General features: G+C 38.0%; 1 protein-coding gene across 3 annotated transcripts in view; it reads left to right on the top strand.

Annotated features, from left to right (window-relative positions):
* Nucleotides 1–20,663, top strand: part of ERMP1 (endoplasmic reticulum metallopeptidase 1) — a 54,479-nt gene that overhangs the window by 31,389 nt on the left and 2,427 nt on the right. The window contains exons 11-16 of one of the 3 annotated variants that reach the window (XR_004029632.1): nucleotides 429–581; nucleotides 2,724–2,926; nucleotides 4,133–4,248; nucleotides 10,757–10,805; nucleotides 14,549–14,712; nucleotides 14,834–17,545. Coding sequence is in view for 1 of the 3 variants with exons in the window: in XM_030810393.1 (XP_030666253.1) it covers nucleotides 429–581; nucleotides 2,724–2,926; nucleotides 4,133–4,248; nucleotides 14,549–14,712; nucleotides 14,834–14,998 (801 nt within the window). In the remaining 2 variants the exon portion in view is untranslated. Of the gene's footprint in view, nucleotides 1–428; nucleotides 582–2,723; nucleotides 2,927–4,132; nucleotides 4,249–10,756; nucleotides 10,806–14,548; nucleotides 14,713–14,833; nucleotides 17,546–20,663 lie in introns of those variants that run through there. The other 2 variants (XR_004029626.1, XM_030810393.1) reach the window with 2 other exon arrangements.

Here is a 20,663-nt window from a genome sequence, read left to right as displayed (position 1 = left end):
TTTTGACACATTTTAAAGCATTATGAGTGGAATTTGAGTTTTGTCCAAACAGATCTGCCTAAGCTTAAAGCTTATCTCTGGTTATTTAATGAATAATCCATTACATCTACATTTCTGTTCTTTTTGCACATTAAGGACAGCGACAGTCCTGAGTTTCCTTTTTCCTTGTTGGTTTATGGCTACGTGCCAAAAAGGTGGCACCATCATGGCAGATTGGAGGCATCTATCATTTTCTAGGTTCTCACCTGTAATGGAAATCTCGTAGAGTTAGTGCTTTGTTTATTAGATGTTAGAGTATGCTAGCACCTGCTGATAAATTTTCTTCAGGGTCTGTTACGTAATATTGTTAAAAATAAAGTTAGTTAAAAACACCTTTCCACCACTAGTATGAATTTGTAATATTTGTATGTTTGTGGTTTGTGTTTTAGATTAACTTCATCTACCTTGCCAAGAGCACAAAAAAAACCATGCTAACTTTAACTTTGGTATGTGCAATTACATTCCTCCTTGTTTGCAGTGGAACATTTTTTCCATATAGCTCCAATCCTGCTAATCCGAAGCCAAAAAGAGTGTTTCTTCAGGTGAGCAGTTTTGCATGAGCTATTTGAGATCTGGAAAGGAAGCCTTGTGTGTTTTGAGCTTCAGTAGTGAATAGCAAGTGCAACTGACTTTTCTGCTGTTGACCTATTTAGTCATACTCACCTTTTTTGTGTGTAAGGCCACTAGTGAGGAGAAGACTGACTGTCAAGAGGCATATTCTTATCAGCTAGACAGGTATCTCCCAGGAGACTGACTTGGAAATGTTTGCTTGTTTTTATTACTATTCAAATTATAAAACTGCATCTATTTGGAAAAACAGGAGCAAATATTTATTATGGAATAATGAGTTTTTAGAAATATAGCTTGTAAAAATGTATACAGGCTGAGTAAAATCTAAACTGTCAACTGGCAAAATTGATATTTAGAAATGCTAGTAAAATTAATCTTAAGTAACATTCAAAGTGATATGTGATAGTGAAACTATAACTTAGAAAGGGTTTAATAAAGTGAATTTTAGGACTTACTTTCTTTTTTCTTTTTTTTAAAATGGAGTCTTGGTCTGTTGCCCAGGCTGGAGTGCAGTGGCTCACTGCAACCTCTGCCTCCTCAGTTCAAGTGACTCTTCTGTCTCAGACTCCCAAGTAGCTGGTATTACAGGTGCTCGCCACCACACCTGGCTAATTTTTGTATTTTTAGTGGAGACAGGGTTTCACTGTGTTGGCCGGGCTGTTCTTGAATTCCTGACCTCAGGTGATCTGCCCACCTTGGCCTCCCAAAGTGCTTGGGACTACAGGTGTGAGCCACCACGCCTGGCCAGTTTGAGGACTTATTTTAGATCTCACCTTTTTCTTCAAATTTTTTAGACCTGGTACTATAAAGCAGTAAGCCTCAATTCTAGTCATCTCTGTTAGAGATGGCTAAATTGTTAGTTTTTCTAAATTGTTTTTAAAAGTTTTCATACTACACAAATTATCTTATGCCTTATACCCATCCCTTTCTCATGTTTGTGAACACATACTAATATATTGTGTATTTTGCATAATTCTTATTTGTATTTTATCCTAAGTGAAAGATCCTGCTTCAAGATAACATATATCCTTAAGGGCAAGAGTCATATCTAACCTAATCTAGCCAAATAGAAATGCCAGAGGAATTATACCTAGATAATTATTCAAGGACTTAAAAAATTAAAAATACTTGAACTTAGGCGGTTTTGAAAAGGGGCCAAATAGCAATTCCTTGTTATAGTCCTGAAGGACACCGTGATAAACTTGATGTGAGATTTTACAATTTGTAAAACCTTAAGAACAGATTTTTTTTTAGGAGGTTCAGTATGTTTTTCATGATGTATTAAGTTTTATAATTATGTCAGTAATACTTAGGAAAAGCCAGATTTTTATTTTTAAAAAGTCATTTTCTGATTTGTTTGGGGGTTCTCTTCCACTGTGCCAGAAGTTGGCAAACTTTTCCTATAAAGGACAAGATAATATTTTGGGCTTTGTCAGCAATACAGTCTGTTGCAGTGAAACAGAGCGAAAGCAGCAATAGAGTATACCCAAACAAATGAGTGTGGTGATGTTCAAATAACAGTTCGTATATATAAAAACGGTCAGTGGACGGTTTGCCTTGTTGGCTGCAGTTTGCCGGCCCCTGCCTTATGCAGTATTTTTTTTTTTTTTTTCCTGATTGGTATTCTTCAGGCTGGTTTCTGCCGTGAATAAAGCTATTTCAAATGGAGCACGGTGCCTTTTCATAGAATTCTGTTAGGCACAAGGCTGTCATCTAGTGGTGAGCTGCAATTCCCACTTTTCTCCGCACATGAATTAGCTTCATAAAACACTAATAGGGAAATGAGTGTGTGTTTATGTGCTTAGGATGTATTTGTTTTAAATCCTTATCTAAAAGGAGCTCTAACATTCACGTCTTTTAAGTCTGAAATAGTAAGTTTCAAAAAATTTTATAGGAAACCTAAATATATTTGGAAGATTCAATAAAACAATAATCTATATATCTATTTTCCAGTTTCAAATAACCCTAGCAGTACCTTAGAAACCTTCAGTGTCTTATTCACTTGCTCCATATCCACATCATTTCTTGGTATTGTCATTTTTGTAATCTGGGGTGGGAATGTGGGTGTACTAGTTGAAACAGTTTTTTCACTAGTCTTGTTTTTTTTTTTTCAGCATATGACTAGAACATTCCATGACTTGGAAGGAAATGCAGTTAAACAGGACTCTGGAATATGGATCAATGGGTTTGATTATACTGGAATTTCTCACATAACCCCTCACATTCCTGAGATCAATGACAGCATCCGAGCTCACTGTGAGGAGAATGCACCTCTTTGTGGTTTTCCTTGGTATCTTCCAGTGCACTTTCTGATCAGGTTGGTTCATTATTTTCCTGCTTAAGTTGGAGGTTAGTTTGTTCTCAAGTCTTGTCACCATATCAGTACTCTTATCATTTAAACTGTCATCCTTTAATATACAAGTTCAGTGCTGTTGGTACTGTTTTTTCTATCATGATGAAACTTGTTTTTTTTTTTTTTAGTGGAATAAAGCACTCAGAAGAGTAGTTTTGCTTTTTCACATTTTAAAAATCTTTTCTCTAGAAACCTGAGTGGTTAGAAAAGGTGGCCCTTCTAACTAATATAATAGCCAGTAAGCATCTATCTCAAAAACTGTGGCCGGGCACGGCGGCTCATGCCTGTAATCCCAGCACTTTGGGAGGCCAAGGCAGGTGGATCACATGAGGTTGGGAGTTCGAGACCAGCCTGACAAACCTGGAGAAACCGTGTCTCTACTAAAAATATAAAATTAGCCGGGCATGGTGGTGCATGCCTGTAATCCCATCTACTAGGGAGGCTGAGGCAGGTGAATTGCTTGAACCTGGGAGGTGGAGGTTGTGGTGAGCCGATGTCGCACCATTGCACTCCAGCCTGGGCAACAAAAGCAAAACTCTGTCTCTCAAAAAAAAAAAAAAAAATTGGCCAGGCGCGGTGGCTCACGCCTGTAATCCCAGCACTTTGGGAGGCCGAGGCGGGCGGATCACGAGGTCAGGAGATCGAGGCCATCCTGGCTAACATGGTGAAACCCCGTCTCTACTAAAAATACAAAAAATTAGCCGGGCGAGGTGGTGGGCGCCTGTAGTCCCAGCTATTCGGGAGGCTGAGGCAGGAGAATGGCGTGAACCCCAGGGGGCGGAGTCTGCAGTGAGCCAAAATCGCATCACTGCGCTCCAGCCTGGGCGACGGCAAGACTCCATCTCACCAAAAAAAAGAATAAAAAAAATTAAAAAAATAAAAAAATTGTTTTCTCTGGGAAGATTTTATAGCGTGGCAGTGAAGGACTGGATAAGAAGAAATAGGATGGGTGGCGGAATCAAGATCACCTAGGTTACTCCTTTGTTCTTAACATTGGGAAGGCTTTATTACAAAATAACCTGAGTTTATTGGAGTTGGCATTGCTCATCATGTCTGTCAGTTTATTTTCATACCCCAAAATGTGTTCATATATGCTGAACAGTTCCGTGAGTTACAGATAGCTATCAAATAATAAAGCACCCTAAATATTGAAGCTTCCTTTCTAAATAGGAAAAACTGGTATCTTCCTGCCCCAGAAGTTTCTCCAAGAAATCCTGCTCATTTCCGACTCATATCCAAAGAACAGACACCTTGGGATTCTATAAAATTGACTTTCGAAGCAACAGGTAAGTCATATAATAGTTTTTTCTTCCCTCCTTTACTTCTTAAACTTGTTAATAAGTGGCATGTATGTTTTTCCCTTAGATATATCACAGGAACCAGCAACTTAGGAAGAGCCTGTGATGTTTCCAAAATCAACTGAAGCTGGTTATGACTTCTTTTTTTTTTTTTTGAGATGGAGTCTTGCTCTGTCGCCCAGGCTAGAGTGCAGTGGTACGATCTCGGCTCACTGCAACCTCTGCCTCCTGGGTTGCCCTGGCAGCAAGTGATTCTCCTGCCTCAGCTTCCTGAGTATTTGGGATTAAAGGTGTGTGCGACCATGCCTGGCTAATTTTTGTATTTTTAGTAGAGACGGGGTTTCACCATGTTGGTCAGGCTGTCCTGAACTCCTGACCTCATGGTCTGCCCACCTCGGCCTCCCGAAGTGCTGGGATTACAGGTATGAGCCACCACTCCCGGCCGAAGCTGGTTATGAGTTCTTAACAAAAATTTAATAGGCCAGGCATGGTGGCTCATGCTTGCTACTCAGGAGGCTGAGGTAGGAGGATTGCTTAAGCCCAGGAGTTCAAGACCAGCCAGGGCAACATAGTGACATCCCGTCTCTACAAAATTAAAAAAAAAAAATTAGCTGGGCATGGTGGTGCATGCCTGTAGTCCCAGCTACTTGAGAACTTGAGAGGCTGAGCTGGGAGAATCACTTGAGCCCAGGAGGTCAAGGCTGATAGCACCACTGCATTCCAACCTGGGTGACAGAGCAAGACCCTGTCTCAAAAATGAAAATTATTTTTATTTTTTGGAACAATGTTAGGTTTACAGAAAAATTAAGCAGAAATTACGGAGTTCTCATATCCTGCCCCCCGATTTTCCCTTATTAATGTCTTGCATTGGTATGGTGCATTTGTTAAAACTGATGCGCCAGTTTTAACACTGATATATTATTATTAATTGAAGCCTGTTGTTCCCACTTGGGTTCATTCTTCGTGTTGTGTAGTTCTATGGGTATAGAAAAATGCGTGATGCCATGTATCTACCATTACAGTATCATACAGAATAGATTCACCATCTAGAAATGCCCTGCGCTTCACCTGTTTATCTCTCTTTTCTTCCCACTCTCCCTAGCAACCATTGGTCTTTTTGTTATCTCCGTAGCTTTGCCTTTTCCAGGTATCATACAGCTGGAATCATGGAGTATGTAGCCTATTTCGACTGACTTCTTTCACTTAGAAGTATGCATTTAAGGGATCCTCCATATCTTTTTGTGACTTGATAGGGCATTTCTTTTTATTGCTGAATAATCCGTTGTGTAGATGTACAGCAGTTAACCGTATTTGAATAAGGCTGCTATAAAGATTCCTGGGCAGGTTTTTGAACTCATTTGGGTAAATGCTTAGGAGTGTGATTGGTGGATATTATATATGGTAAGCCTATGTTTAGCTTTGTAAGAAACTGCCAAACTGTTCTTTCCATTGACTAATTTCTCTGTTCTTTTGCCCATACCACAACTGTCATGATCACTGTAATTACATAGTAAGTTTTGAAGTTGGGTAGTATCAGTCTTCCAACTCTTCTTCTCCAGTATTGTGTTTTGTCTTTTGCCTTTCCATGTAAACTTTAGAATGAGTTTGTCAATATTCACAAAATAACTTGTTGGGGTTCCGATTGGGATTGTATTGAGTCTGTAGATCAAGTTGGGAAGAAATGATATTTTAACAATAATGGCTTTTCCTATCCATGTTGGAATATCCCTCCATTTATTTTTATCTTGTTTGATTTCTTTCATCAGTTTTGTAGTTTTCCTTATGTAATCCTTATATATATTTTGTTAGATTTATTTTTAAGTAGTTTTTTTTGGGAGTGCCAATGTATTAATAAATGGTATTGTTCATTGATGGTATATAGGAAAGCAACTGACTTTCATGTTATTAACTTTGTATCCTGCAACCTTGCTATAATCACTTGTTAGATTTAGGAGATTTAGTTTTGTTTTTGTTTTTTTTTTTGGTTGATTCTTTAAGATTTTCTTTTTTCTCCTTTTTTTTTTTTTTTTTTTTTTTTTTTGAGATGGAGTCTCATTCTGTCACCTAGGCTGGAGTGCAGTGGTATGATCTCGGCTCACTGCAACCTCCGCCTCCTGGGTTCAAGTGATTCTCCTGCCTCAGCCTCCCAAGTAGCTGGGATTACAGGCACACGCCACCACACCTGGCTAATTTTTGTATTTTTAGTAGAGACGAGGTTTCACCCTGTTGGCCAGGCTGGTCTCAAACTCCTGACCTTGTGATCTGCCTGCCTTAGTCTCCCAAAGTGCTGGGATTATAGGCGTGAGCCACAGCTTCCAGCCTATTCTTTAAGATTTTCTAAATAGACGATCTTATCATCTGCAGACAGTTTTATTTCTTCCTTCCCTATATCTATAATTTTTATTTCCACTTCTTGACTTGTTACAGCATCTGGGACTTCTAGTTTGATTTTTACAAGGCATTGTGAGAGGAGACATCTTTGCCTTGTTCCTGATCTGCACAAGCTTCTAGTTTCTTACCACTGAGTATGTTGTTAGCTATACATTTTTTGGTCGATGTTTTTTATGAGACTGAGGAAGTTCCCTCTATTCCTAGTTTACCGAGAATTTTTATCATGAATGGGTCTTGGATTTGGTCAGTTGCTTTTCCTGCATATATTGATATGGGCATGTGATTTTTCTTTTTTAGCCTTTTGATGTAATAGATGACATTAATTGATTTTCAAGTGTTGGACTGCTTTGCATACCTGAGATAAATCCTAGTTATGGTGTATAAAACCTTTTATGCATCGTTGATTTGATTTACTAATATTTTTGTTAAGGATTTTTGCATCTATGTTCATGAGAGATACTGGTTTATAGTTTTCTTGTGTTGTTGTTGTCTAGCTATGGTATTAGGATAGTGGACTCATAGAATGGGTTAAGAAGTATTCCCTCTGCTTCTGTCTTCTGAAAAGCTTTGTAGAGAATTAGTATAATTCCTTCCTTAAATGTTTGGTAGAATTCAGCTATGAACCCATGTGGGCTTGGTAGGTTCTGTGTTGGAAGGTTACTAATTATTGATTGACTCTTTAATAGATACAGGCCTGTTCAGGTTGTCTATTTCTTATGGTGTGAACTTTGGCAGATTGTGTCTTTTAAAGAATTGGTTCATTTTATCTAGGTTATCAGATTTATGGGAATATAATTTGTCTATAGTATTCCTTAATTATCCTTTTAATGTTCATGGGATCTATAGTGATGTCCCCTCTTTCATTTCTCATATTAGTGATTTACATCTTTTCTTTTTTTCTCTGCCTGGCTGAAGGCTTATCAATTTTATTGATCTTTTCTAAGAACTAGCTTTTGATTATAGTTGATTTTCTCTATTGAGTTCTGTTCTAGTTATTTCTTCTGTTTACTTTGGATTTAATTTGTTCTTCCTTTTTTAGTTTATTAAGGTGGAAGCTTAGATTATTGATTTTAAATCATCTTTTCTAATATATGCATTCATTGCTATAAGTTTCCTTCTAAGCACTGCTTATGTTCCATGCCACAAATTTTAAGTTGAATTTTCATTTTAATTTAGTTTCAAGTATTTAAAAATTTTTCTTGAGACTTCTTTTTTGACCCATTTGTTATGTAGAAATGTGTTCTTTAATCTCCAAATAATTTGATTTTTCAGCTATTTTTCTGATAATTGATTTCTAGTTTAATTTCATTGTGGTCTGAGAGCATACTTTGTATGAATTCTATTCTAAATCTGTTAAGGTGTGCTTTATGATACAGGATGTGGTCTCTCTTGATGAATGTTCCATTTCAAGCAGTATGCTTGAAAATAATGTGCATACTGTTGCTGTTGGAAGAAGGCTTTATGAATGTCACTTAGATCTAGTCAATTGATGATGATGTTCAGTTCAATTATATTTTTACTGATTTTCTGCCTTTTGAATTTTTCCATGACAGAGGGGTGTTGAAGTCTCTGACTGTAATTGTGAATTTGTCTTTCTCCTTTAGTTGTATGAGTTTGTCAACTATTTTGACACTTTATTCTTAGCTACATACAAATTAAAGATTGTTATGTCTTAAGAGAATTGACCCTTTATCATTATGTACTGCCCCTCTTTATCCCTGCTAATTTTCCTTGCTTTAGAAGTCAGCTTTGTCTAAAATTAATATTGCTCTCCTACTTTCTTTTGATTAGTGTTAGCATGGTATAATGCTCTCCATCCATTGACTGTTAATCTGTGTCCCTTCATAGTTAAAATGGGTTTTCTGTAGACAACACATAGTGGGGCCTTGTTTTTGGATCCACCCTGACACTCTGTCTTTTAATTTGTATGTTTAGACATTGACATTCAAAGTGATTATTAATATAGTTGAATTAATAGCTACCATATTAGTTAACTATTTTCTATTTGTTGCCCTTGTTCTTTGTTCCTGTTTTTATCTTCCACTCTTTTCCTGCCTTTAGTAGTTTTAATTGGACATTTTATATCATTTGGTTTTCTCTCCTTTCTTAGCATGTCAGTTACACTACTTTTTTTTTTAACCTCTTTTAGTAGCTGCCCTGTCGTTTGCAATATACATTTACAACTGTGCAAGCCCACTTTTAAATAATACTATTCTGCATCAGAGAGTATGAATAACTTAATAATATCAAAATAATCCTAATTTCTCCGTCCAGTCTCTTGTAACATTGCTAGCATTTATCTCACTTATACAGAAGCGTGTGTGCACATATGCAGTATGTACACACAATGCACACATATAAGTATACATAACCACATACATTGTTGCTATTATTTTGAAAAACTGTTATCTGTTAGATCAATTAAGAATAGGAAAAATGAGTTTTTATTTTACCTCATTCCCTCTCTAGTGTGCTTTGTTATATGAAAATCTGAGTTTCTGACCTGTATTGTACTTGTCTTCTCAGGTTTTAACTGAGCATTGTATATTGCTCTATTTTTTTATATTCTTACCATATCAATTATACTTATTTTAGTGGTTGCTGTGGAGCTTGCAGTAAGTCTGCTCTCCGATAACATTGTACTGCTTCATGGTAGTACAGATACCTTATAACATAATATTCTCAATTCATCCCTCCCTGGGATTCTATAAAGTTGACCTTTTAAACAATAGGTAAGTCATATGACCGTCTTTTTTTCCTGCTCCTTCACTTCTTAAACCTTTTAATAAGTTGCATGTGTTTTTTCTTACCCTAAAGTTTAAGTCTTAAATTGACCAGCAATTTAGGAGCCTTACATTGTTTCTCAAAGAAGTTGAGACTGGTTATGATTTTTAAGATTTACTGAAAAACTTTTAGTGTCAGATATTGGTTCATTGTCAGATCCAGTAGCATTTGGCCTGGCATTATGACTTTATCTTTTTTGGTACATTTTATTCCCTTTTCCATCTTTAAAACTAGTAGTTAGGTCTTCCAGCTTCTTAACTTAGTTTTGGCCTGTAAAACTTCTTTCTAGGATATTCTTTATGGTGCTGCCAGTTTATCTTTCAAATATCGATTTCATTATGTCACTTCCCTATTACAAAACTTTTGATGGATTTCCTATTGCCTGGAGAGTAAGTTCAAATTCCTTGGCAAAGCATGTTAGGTCTTCAGTAGTCTGGACTTTGTGTATATTTCAGGATTTTTTTCAGTACTCCCCTTGCACTACATAGCCACATCCAACCCTTATTTGTGCCCAATACACGCTCTTACTTCTGGTACTGATACCACCTCCTACCCAGACTCTACCCTTCTCTTCTTGGCAAAATATGAAGACTTCTCTGCCCTCCTCTCCTGACATTTCCAATTAAGTGAGCAACTGCCATCCTCCCACTTCTTCCTCCCTTTGTATATATCTGTTGTAACACTGACCATCTTGTATCACGATTATGTAGTTTATGTCTTTGTTTTCCTTTAGAATTAAAGGGAGGCAGACATGAATGGGTTTTCATTTATCTCTGTATTCTTGGCATCCAGTATAATCACTGGCACTTGATGGGTACTCAAGACATGTGTTGAATTGTTAAATTTAGCAATTGTTTTTCTTTTAAAGCAGTCTACTTGGGCTTAGGTAGGGAGACAGATGCTTGAGAAAGGAGGAGGAGAAATGTCAAGACATAATGACATTTTGTCATCTTCAAAAGCTGTAAAGAGTTTGCTTGCTTGTGAAGTGTTTTAAAAAGTGAGCAAACCAGGATGGTCTCTCCCTTTCTAATGTCTTTTTGGGAAGTACGATGGTTATTTTATGTGTCAACTTGGATAGACCACAGCACCCAGGTATTTGGTCAAATGCTATCCTAGATGTTTCTGTGAAAATATTTTCTGGGTAAGATTAACATGCAAATCACTGGACTTCGAGTAAAGCAGATTGCCCTCCATATGCAAGTGAGCCTCATCCCGTCAGTGAAGGCCTTAAGAAAAAAAGGCTGACCTTCCCCAAGGAGAGGGAATGGGGAATTCTGCTAGCAGACTGCCTTCAGTCTCATACTGTGACTTTTTTCTTCAGCCTGCCTGCCTATCCTTCAGATTTTGGACTTGCCAGCCTCAACAATCATGTAAGCCAGTTCCTTAAAATAAATCTCAATCTCTCTCTCTCTCTCTCTCTCTTTCTTCTCTCTCGTGTCTCTGTACACATCCTGTTGGTTTCTCTGGAGAACGCTAATATAGGAAGTTCACTTCAACTGTTCCTACAACTGTTCACGCTATACTTTTTTTTCTGAGTACTCTTCCCCTGATAGAAAGTTGTCTGGGATTTTCATGACTGAAAAGTATTTTTAAATATAACTTTTCCCCTTGCCTACTTAATTTTTTTCAAGGCCTAATTTACATACAATGAAATGTAAAGATCTTACACAGTTCAGTTAGTTTTGGTAAAAGCAGATATATACCCATGTAACCCTCATCTCTATGAAGATATAACACATTTCCATCACCCCACAAAGCTCAATTGACGTGTCTTGTACTGAGTGGAATATTGGAGTCTCTTATTTGTGTGTGTATATGTATATATCTTCTATACGTCTCCTGTAGTTTTCTTTATAAAGTGGTTGCTATGTTATCTGATGCATAGATATTCACAATTTTATGTCTTCGTTGTGAATTGTGACTTTTAGTATTAAAAAGTGCCCCTTTTATATTTAATGCTTTTGCCTTGAATTCTGTGTTTTGAGAAGTAAGATAGGACTTTTAAACAATTTCCACTTGCCTGAAATACCTTTGTTCATACCTTTATTTACCGTTTCTGTATCTCTCTGTATTCAGGAAACATACAATATGTGATTGGGCTTGGTTTTGTAAGCCAAGTTGAAATTGTTTTTCGTTTAGTGGGTAAGTTAGGTTTATTTACATTAATTTTTATTACTCATACATTTGGCCTCAGTTGTCACAGTATTTTATAATTACATGTGTTGTTTTATTTGTTATATTCCTTTTTTCTATGAGGTGTCTTCTGTGCTCTTTAAAACATTTATTTTCTGGCATTTATGAATGTTTATATTTGTTTTAATTCTCTATTATTTTACTTGAACTCGGGAGGCAGAGGTTGCAGTGAGCTGAAATTGCGCCACTGCACTCCAGCCTGGGCCACAGAGCGAGACTCCATCTCAGAGAAAAAAAAAAAAAAGGTATTGTTTTAACTCCCATCAATTAACCTATACAACAGCATGCTTATTCTATTTTCCTCTTTCTCTCTCCCATTTTCCATCCAATTTTTGTTACAACATGTAACATTTGTATATTTATCTTATACCTTCACCTTAGTGTTTTTGTAATACATTTGGATATATTAAAATCCTCAGTATAATAAGTTCTTTTGGTCAGGTGTGGTGGCTCACTTTGGGGGTACTTTGGGAGGTTGAGGCAGGAGAATGGCTTGAGCCCAGGAGCTCAAGACCAGCCTGGGCAACACGGGGAGACCCCATCTCTACCAAAACAAAACAAAACAAAAGGCCAGGTTTGTAGCATGCATCTGTAGTCCCAGCTACTTGGGAGGCTGAGGCAATAGGATTGCTCAAGCCAAGGAAGTCAAGGCTGCAGTAGGCTGTGTTCACCCCACTGCACTCGACCCTAGGTGATAGAGCAGTGGGCTGTGTTCACCCCACTGCACTCGACCCTAGGTGATAGAGCAGTGGGCTGTGTTCACGCCACCGCAGTCGACCCTAGGTGACAGAACAGTGGGCTATGTTCACGCCACTGCACTCCAGCCTAGGTGGTTGAGCAGTGGGCTGGCAGTGGGCTGTTCATGCCACTGCATTCCAGCCTAGGTGATAGAGCAGTGGGCTGTGTTCACGCCACTGCACTCGAGCCTACCTAGGTGATAGAGCAAGACCCTGTCTCAAGAAAAAGTTCTTTTGCTGAATTTGTACAGTTATCTCTTGGTTGGATGAAGCTTATTCTCTAGACTGTTTCTTATTCTCTAGACTGTTTCTGAAGAAGGGCTCATGAGTGCTCTGTTTCTGTGTGGTTAAAATTGGTTTTCTATAATCTTGATAGTTGAAGGACAAGTTGGTGGACATAAAATTGTTGGTTCACATTTTCCAATATTGAGTTTAAAAAAATTCTTGTTCCATTGTTGCCTTGTTTTATATATTGTTTTTGGGGTCTGATACCAATGTAATTTTTCTTTGTAAGATACTTGATCAAACTTTTTACTGAAGACCTTGAAGATTTTTTTTTTCTTTGAAATCTAATAGTTTTACTAGGTTATGTCTTGAAGTTGTTTGTTCTGTGTTAATATTCTAAGGTGCCTGGTAGTCTCTTTCAATGTGTAGACTCAGCTCTCCTTTTATTTCTGGAATGTTTCTTGGATTACAGTTTTAAATATTAATTCTGTTTTGTTGTTTGGTTTTCTTCTGGGGTCCCAAATGAATATTTCTTTTTGACCTGCCTTCCATTTTTACCACTATCGCTAACCTTTTTTACTTTGCTTTTTCCCATTTTAATTTTCTTAGCATTTCTCCTGTCTTTATGCCTGTTATTAAATTTTCCTTTGAATCTATTCTGTTGGGCATCTTGTAATTGTCTTCATTTCTAAGGTAATTTTGCCTTTTTCCTCTATTTCTTTTCTGAGTCTAGTCAGTCGTTTTAATTCTTCCTTCTAGTAAGAATTTCTGATTCACAGTGGGGTTTTAAATATCCCCAAATGTTTGTATGGATATATCTGTAGTTGGAGTGTGATCATAACATTTTCTTCTGCTTCATGGTTGTTTCTTTTTTTTTCCAAGAGGAATTTTCTGATACTTTTTTTTGGTAATAACTGTATGGATCTGTTTATCCTTTTCTTCCTCATTTTTGTGCTATTTTGTAAGATTTCTAGCAATGGCTTCCTTTTCTGTCAGTGTAATAAAGTCTAGATTCTTTACTAAGTTCGTGTTGGTGTGGATGAATAATATATATCTCCTTCAGCTTTTTTGACTGGATTTTTCTTGCAGGACCCTGAATTTTCTTTTGCTTCTTTTCATCTTCACCAGCCAAATACCAAAGGATGCCTCTTCCTTCTTTTTTGGTTTATTTTTCCCTGAGAAGCTTTGGTTTTGAAGACCGTTACTTCAATAATATACTTTTAAGTCCCTGCCCTGTAAACCTTTCTTTGACTGGACACTATAGTAGTAGTTTCAGATTTAGCGTGGACTTACTTGGTCTGCGTTTGCCGCGAAGCCTTGCAGCAGAAGCAGGGTGGGCACAAGTGTGTGAGATTGCTCCCTGAGATTTAAAAATTTACGGTTATTTCATAAGTTAGGTTGAGGGTGTGTTTTTGTTTAATCTATTTTAGTTTTAGTTTGACTGCTACTGTCATCAGTTTCCTTGGAAGTTCCCAGTGATGACTAAATTTTCAGAACTCAGCTGATATTTTCCAGCTTGAAGGGAAAAACGAGTAAAACATATTTTAAGGTGTTACATGATCAACTCTGAAAATTACAACTCCATTCATAACGACAGTCCTATTCAGTACTGTTATAGCACTTTGCAGTTTTGCCAACACTTCAATATGCTTTTTCTAATATAATCCCCTCAAGAAATTGTGACATAGATTAAATTCCTGATGTTATGCAGCAGCTAAGTGATAGGACCAACTTAACACAGGCTTTCTCGTTTAGAGTCTGTGCCTTTTCTCCTGTACATTATTTAACCTTGTTGATTCACACTTAAGTGTCCAAACCGGTAAACCTCCGTTAGGTTTATAGTAAGTATATTTAAAGTCATACAGGCATGAACCTTTATGAAGTCTGGTTTGGATTGTGGGTTATTTTTTTGATCCTTTTAAAAAGATTAACTGTTCTTTCTTCCTTTTACCTTACAGGACCAAGCCATATGTCCTTCTATGTTCGAGCCCACAAAGGGTCAACACTTTCTCAGTGGTCTCTTGGCAATGGCACCCCAGTCACAAGTAAAGGAGGAGACTACTTTGTCTTTTACTCCCATGGACTCCAGGCCTCTGCATGGCAGTTTTGGATAGAAGTGCAGGTGCCAATTTCCCAGCATTGCCTGTTTCATTGATTAGGTTCCCAGGTGGTATTTAGCAAGAACCTTGGGTTCAGTATTCTGGCTTCCGAGTACTGGAGAACTAATTGATTTTCTCTGGCAGGTTTCAGAAGAACATCCTGAAGGAATGGTCACCGTGGCCATTGCTGCCCACTATCTATCAGGGGAAGACAAGAGATCCCCTCAACTGGATGCTCTGAAGGAAAAGTTCCCAGATTGGACATTTCCCTCTGCCTGGGTGTGCACCTACGATCTCTTTGTATTTTAATCTTGTGGATGAACTCTAAGTACATGCCCAGTGGATACTCCGTGTGACATGGTTTCTCCCCATGTTACGTGGATGTTTGTAACGTAAGTCAATGAATTTTAATGATCATATGTTCAAAGAGCTCTCTGGGTTAACACTTTTCAGGGCCAAGCACTATAAGGGTTTAGCTGTGGCACAATGATGCATGGCCTGTTGACACTTGAAAATGCCAGTCTTTTGGCACTTAAGCACATGTGGGTACTGCCACTACATACACATCATTTTATATGACCTTAAGGACAAAAGCCAACAAACCACTTCAGTAGCTGCCCCTTTAAGATCAAGAAAGATGTACAGTGTCAGACCATTGTTAATGAGACAAAAGTTATTTACAATTTAAGCCCCAAAACCATTTGTTGTATTAGTGGATGGTGGGTAAAATATCATTCACTGGGGTAATGATTCCCCTTGAGAATATAACTCTGTGTAGGTCACTGGAAAGTGATTGCCATAGGGCTGGGAGAGAAGCATTGCACTCTTGAGGCTGTAGCCTGTGTCAAGCTGTTTCTTCAGGCAGCCTCTCAAATGTGCTTTGTGTCTCTGTGCTGAGGCCTGGACCCTGTGCTGAGCTGGTGACTCACTGTCCTGACAAGTGGACAGTCAGATCCACTGCTGTGCTGCTTTCCTGATGTGGTTTTCTATGCCTGTTTTCATCTGAAACATGTCTGTTACCGTTCTCCATCTTACCAAGTTGAAAAGGGGAATATTTGGCCACACATCCCTCTTGTTTTCGTAGGTTCTTTTGGTTCAGAATATTGTTTGTGCCAGTACATGACCTTAACTTCCTTCCTCAGAGCACTGAGCTGCCATCTGGGCTATTCTGGGGTAGAAGGCAGGCTGGGAGTAGTGGGCATTTTATAAATATTTATTCTTTTCTTTGTTTCATAGGAGTCTTCTGTTATACAAGGTTAATCCTTTATGGTATAATCTTATTGATGCACTGGGCCTATCTTTTTGTTTTCCAGCCAGTTGAATAGATTAGTTTTTCTCAGTAACTTACTATCCAGCAGGCTGGCTTTCCTGAGACTTGAGGTTGTGGCTTATACTGGAATGAGACCACTGTACGTGCAGGTGGTTCAGATCCTGCATAATGGCAGCATGAGGACTTAAAGGTGGTTTTCATTTTGAAGATGGCTATGTAGCTTGTAAGGTGTATCACAGCAGTACCTCTCATGGCTTTTTGGTTCCAGCAGTGAGGGCATTGGTGAGATCAGTGGTAAACTGTGCAATCTTTCTTTTTATCATTAGGAAATGTGAAACGTTGGACAAATTTTGAGTTTTAACAAAAGGACAAAAAGTTGAAAGAAAAGGCACAGTTAACAAAAAAGGGTAGCTAGATTTATCTTGGGTGATGGAGAAAATGAGAGAGGAATGCTCTTGAAAGGTGGTCTGTGGATCTATCTGAATAGAAAGAGCACAGTAAGTGTGCATCGCAGGAGAAAACGTCCTTGAAGCTGCTTGTCTTATGTGTATGATGTGCTTTTTAAATCATGTTCCTCATTGCCTGCCTAATCTGTGACTCCCTAAAAGCTAACTGGGCCCATGTAGATAGGGCTGCAACTAGAGCTGAATAACATGTTAGGCTGTCGCATGCATCAGCACTACACACTGGAATAAATCAGTCTCAAGTGCTTCAAGAGTCTGGCTCCTGCTACTTTTATCTGTCAGGTAGCACATAAGGTTTGCAGGGTTTATATCTTGTATAGAATCACAGTTGTGGAGAAAAAGTAATAATTTCTCAGTGAATTTTAAAAATGGGCCTGTTTTCTATCCCCGTGGTTAATGATATAATTAGTGTTCCCTGTGATTTCCCCTCCACTTTGGGAAGGATGCCTTTACTCTTCATCGGTAATAAATTATGACTGTTTCCGTACTGCCTTAGGGTTATTTCCCTGTGTAAACCATTGTCTTTTGTTTTGGTTTTCTTTAGCATTATGAAGCTGTGGTGTTGTACAAGGTCAGTAATAAGATGCTCACTAGTCTCAGGGCTTGTGTAATATTCTGGGAGGTCATTTAAATGCCAGAAATGGTCAAGCAGTTATACACAGTATTTATGACTCTGTTAAGCACACCGTTTCTCTGTCACATTAGTAGGTTCTGAGATTAAAAAAAAAATTTTTAAGGAGTGATCATTTAAATAATTTCTAAAAGGGTCTTTTCAAGCTCTAACAAAGTCACTAACAAATGCATTATTTTCTACAGAATTAAATGTTAGTACAGTACTGCATATTCAGGGAAAAAGTGTGAAGAATTATGATTTCAAAGTAGTTCGTTCTTGTGTTTGACCTAAGAATGATTGTCGCATGAAGTGTTTGTTTTTACAGTTTAGCATATATAAACAAACATGATAGGATTCCTTAAGATGTTACCACCGAGGGGGCCACAAGCCAGCCTGCTGTCTCAGGAAGCTGTAGAAGGAGTGTTTGTCAATTTCTTGTCACTGGTTTGCTGACTTACTGAGGATTAATTGTTGCCTTACAATGTTACTGAAATAAACTGTTTAATATACTGGTTGGTATCTTTTTAACTGAAAAACAGATCTGTGTTCTTCTGTATCCCCATATTTTCAAGGGTTATTCCATGTCCACAGAGCCTTTTAATTGCTGTTAAAAGACCTAGATGGCTCATGTGAGCAAAGAACTCAACATGGAAATGTTTACTTCAGTTAGAATTCTTTATCTTAGAATGAAATGGTACTTCTGAATTTCACAGAAATTATTAGGTAAATGTTGAGCTTCACCTATGTATGAGTTTTAAATCATCCCCATTGGCAAAAAAATAGCAAAGGGTGAAGGGCGTTCTTTCATTTGGGAGTAAGGATAGGAGGGAGGGAAGAAGTTGCCTTTCAGCTAGAGTGACCCATTGCTTATTCTAATCTCCACAGAAGGAAAGGGCACCACCACTCACCAAAATAGAGCATGAACTTTGAGTTCAAAGATCTCTGTGCAAGTTATTTAAGCTTTGAGTGAATTCTCTCAGAACAGTTCAATACAAGGTGAAGCAGCTGAACAACTTCAAACCTAACACTCCTCTTCTTTTAGGGCCAATGAAGCCAAGATGCAGTTATGGCTATTTACATTTGTTTTTAGCCAAGATGCAGTTACGACTCTTTTTAGATTTTTAAAAATTATACTTTAAGTTCTGGGGTACATGTGCGGAATGTACAGGTTTGTTACATATGTATACATGTGCCATGGCAGTTTGCTGCACCCATCAACCCGTCATCTACATTAGGTATTTCTCCTAATGCTGTCCCTCCCCTAGCCCCCCACCCTCTGACAGGCCCTGGTGTGTGATGTTCCCCTCCCTGTGTCCATGTGTTCTCATTGTTCATCTCCCACTTATGAGTGAGAACATGCGGTGTTTGGCATTCTGTTCTTGTGTTAGTTTGCTGAGAACAATGGCTTCCAGCTTCATCCATGTCCCTGCAAAGGACATGAACTCTACCATTTTTAGGGCTGCATAATATTTCATGGTGTATATGTGCCACATTTTCTTTTTCCAGTCTATCATTGATGGGCATTTGGGTTGGTTCTGAGTCTTTGCTATTGTGAACAATGCTGCAGTAAACATACGTGTGCATGTGTCTTTGTAGTGGAATGATTTATAATCCTTTGGGTATATACCCAGTAATGGGATTGCTGGGTCAAATGATATTTCTAGTTCTAGATCCTTGAGGAATCACCACACTGTCTTCCACAATGGTTGGACTAATTTACACTCCCACCAACAATGTAAAACAGTTCCTATTTCTCCACATCCTCTCTAGCATCTGTTGTTTCCTGATCGCCATTCTAACTGGCATGAGATGGTATCTCATTGTAGTTTTGATTTGCATTTCTCTGACCAGTGATGATGAGCTTTTTTTTCATGTTTGTTGGCTGCATTTGAGAAGTGTCTATTCATATCCTTTGCCCACTTTTTGATGTTTTTTTTTTTTCTTGTAAGTAAGTTTAAGTTCTTTGTAGATTCTGGATATTAGCCCTTTGTCAGATGGGTAGATTGCAAAAATTTTCTCCCATTCTGTAGGTTGCCTGTTCACTCTGATGTTAGTTTATTTTGCTGTGCAGAAGCTCTTTAGTTTAATTAGATCCCACTTGTCTATTTTGGCTTCTGTTGCCTTTGCTTTTGGTGTTTTAGTCATGAAGTCTTTGCCCATGCCTATGTCCTGAATGGTATTGCCTAGATTTTCTTCTAGGGTTTTTATGTCTTACGTTTAAGTCTTTAATCCATCTTGAGTTAATTTTTGTATAAGGTGTAAGGAAGGGATCCAGTTTCAGCTTTCTGCATATGGCTAGCTGGTTTTCCCAACACCATTTATTAAATAGGGAATCCCTTCCCCATTGCTTGTTTTTATCAGGTTTGTCAAAGACCAGATGGTTGTAGATGTGTGGTATTATTTCTGAGGTCTCTGTTCTGTTCCATTGGTCTATATATCTGTTTTGGTACCAGTTCCATGCTGCTTTTGTTACTGTAGCCTTATAGTATAGTTTGAAGTCGGGTAGCATGATGCCTCCAGCTCTGTTCTTTTTGCTTAGGATTGTCTTGGCTTTGTGGGCTCTTTTCTGGTTCCATATGAACTTTAGTTATTTCCAATTCTATGAAGAAAGTCAGTGATAGCTTAATGGGGATAGCATTGAATTTATAAATTACTTTGGGCAGTATGGCCATTTTCATGATATTGATTCATGGATATGATATCCATGAGCATAGAATGTTATTCCATTTGTGTGTGTCCTTTCTTATTTCCTTCACCAGTGGTTTGTAGTTCTCCTTGAAGAGGTCCTTCACATCGTCTGTAAGTTGTATTCCTAGGTATTTTATTGTCTTTGTAGCAGTTGTGAATGGGAGTTCACTCATGATTTGGCTCTCTGTTATTGGTGTAGAGGAATGCTTGTGATTTTTGAACACTGATTTTGTATCCTGAGACTTTGCTGAAGTTGCTGATCAGCTTAAGGAGATTTTGGGCTGATACTATGGGGTTTTCTAAATATACAATCATGTTGATCTAATATTGACAGTGGGGTGTTAAAGTCTCCCACCATTATTGTGTGGGACTCTCTTTGTAGGTCTCTAAGAACTTTATAAATCTGGGTGCCCCTGTATCGGGTACATACATATTTAGGATAGTTAGCTCTTCTTGTTGCATTGATCCCTTTACCATTATGTAATGGCCTTCTTTGTCCCTTTTGATCTTTGTTGGTTTAAAGTCTGTTTTATGAGAAACTAGGATTGCAACCCCTGCTTTTATTTTTGCTTTCCATTTGCTTGGTAAATATTCCTCCATCCCTTTATTTTGAGCCTGTGTGTGTCTTTGCATGTGAGATGCATCTCCTGAATACACCACACTGATGGGTCTTGACTCTTTGTCCAGTTTGCTAGTCTGTGTCTTTTAATTGGGGCATTTAGCCCATTTATATTTAAGGTTAATGTTGTTATGTGTGAATTTGATCCTGCCATTATGATGCTAGCTGGTTATTTTGCCTGTTAGTTGATGCAGTTTCTTCATACTGTTGATGGCCTTTACAATTTGGTATGTTTTTGCAATGGCTGGTACTGTTTGTTCATTTCCATGTTTAGTGCTTCCTTCAGGAGCTCTTGTAAGGCAGGCCTGGTGGTGACAAAT

The sequence above is a fragment of the Nomascus leucogenys genome, chromosome 1a, assembly GCF_006542625.1.
Source record: "Nomascus leucogenys isolate Asia chromosome 1a, Asia_NLE_v1, whole genome shotgun sequence".
NCBI lineage: Eukaryota > Metazoa > Chordata > Mammalia > Primates > Hylobatidae > Nomascus > Nomascus leucogenys.
This window is presented reverse-complemented; position numbering and strand designations above follow the sequence as displayed.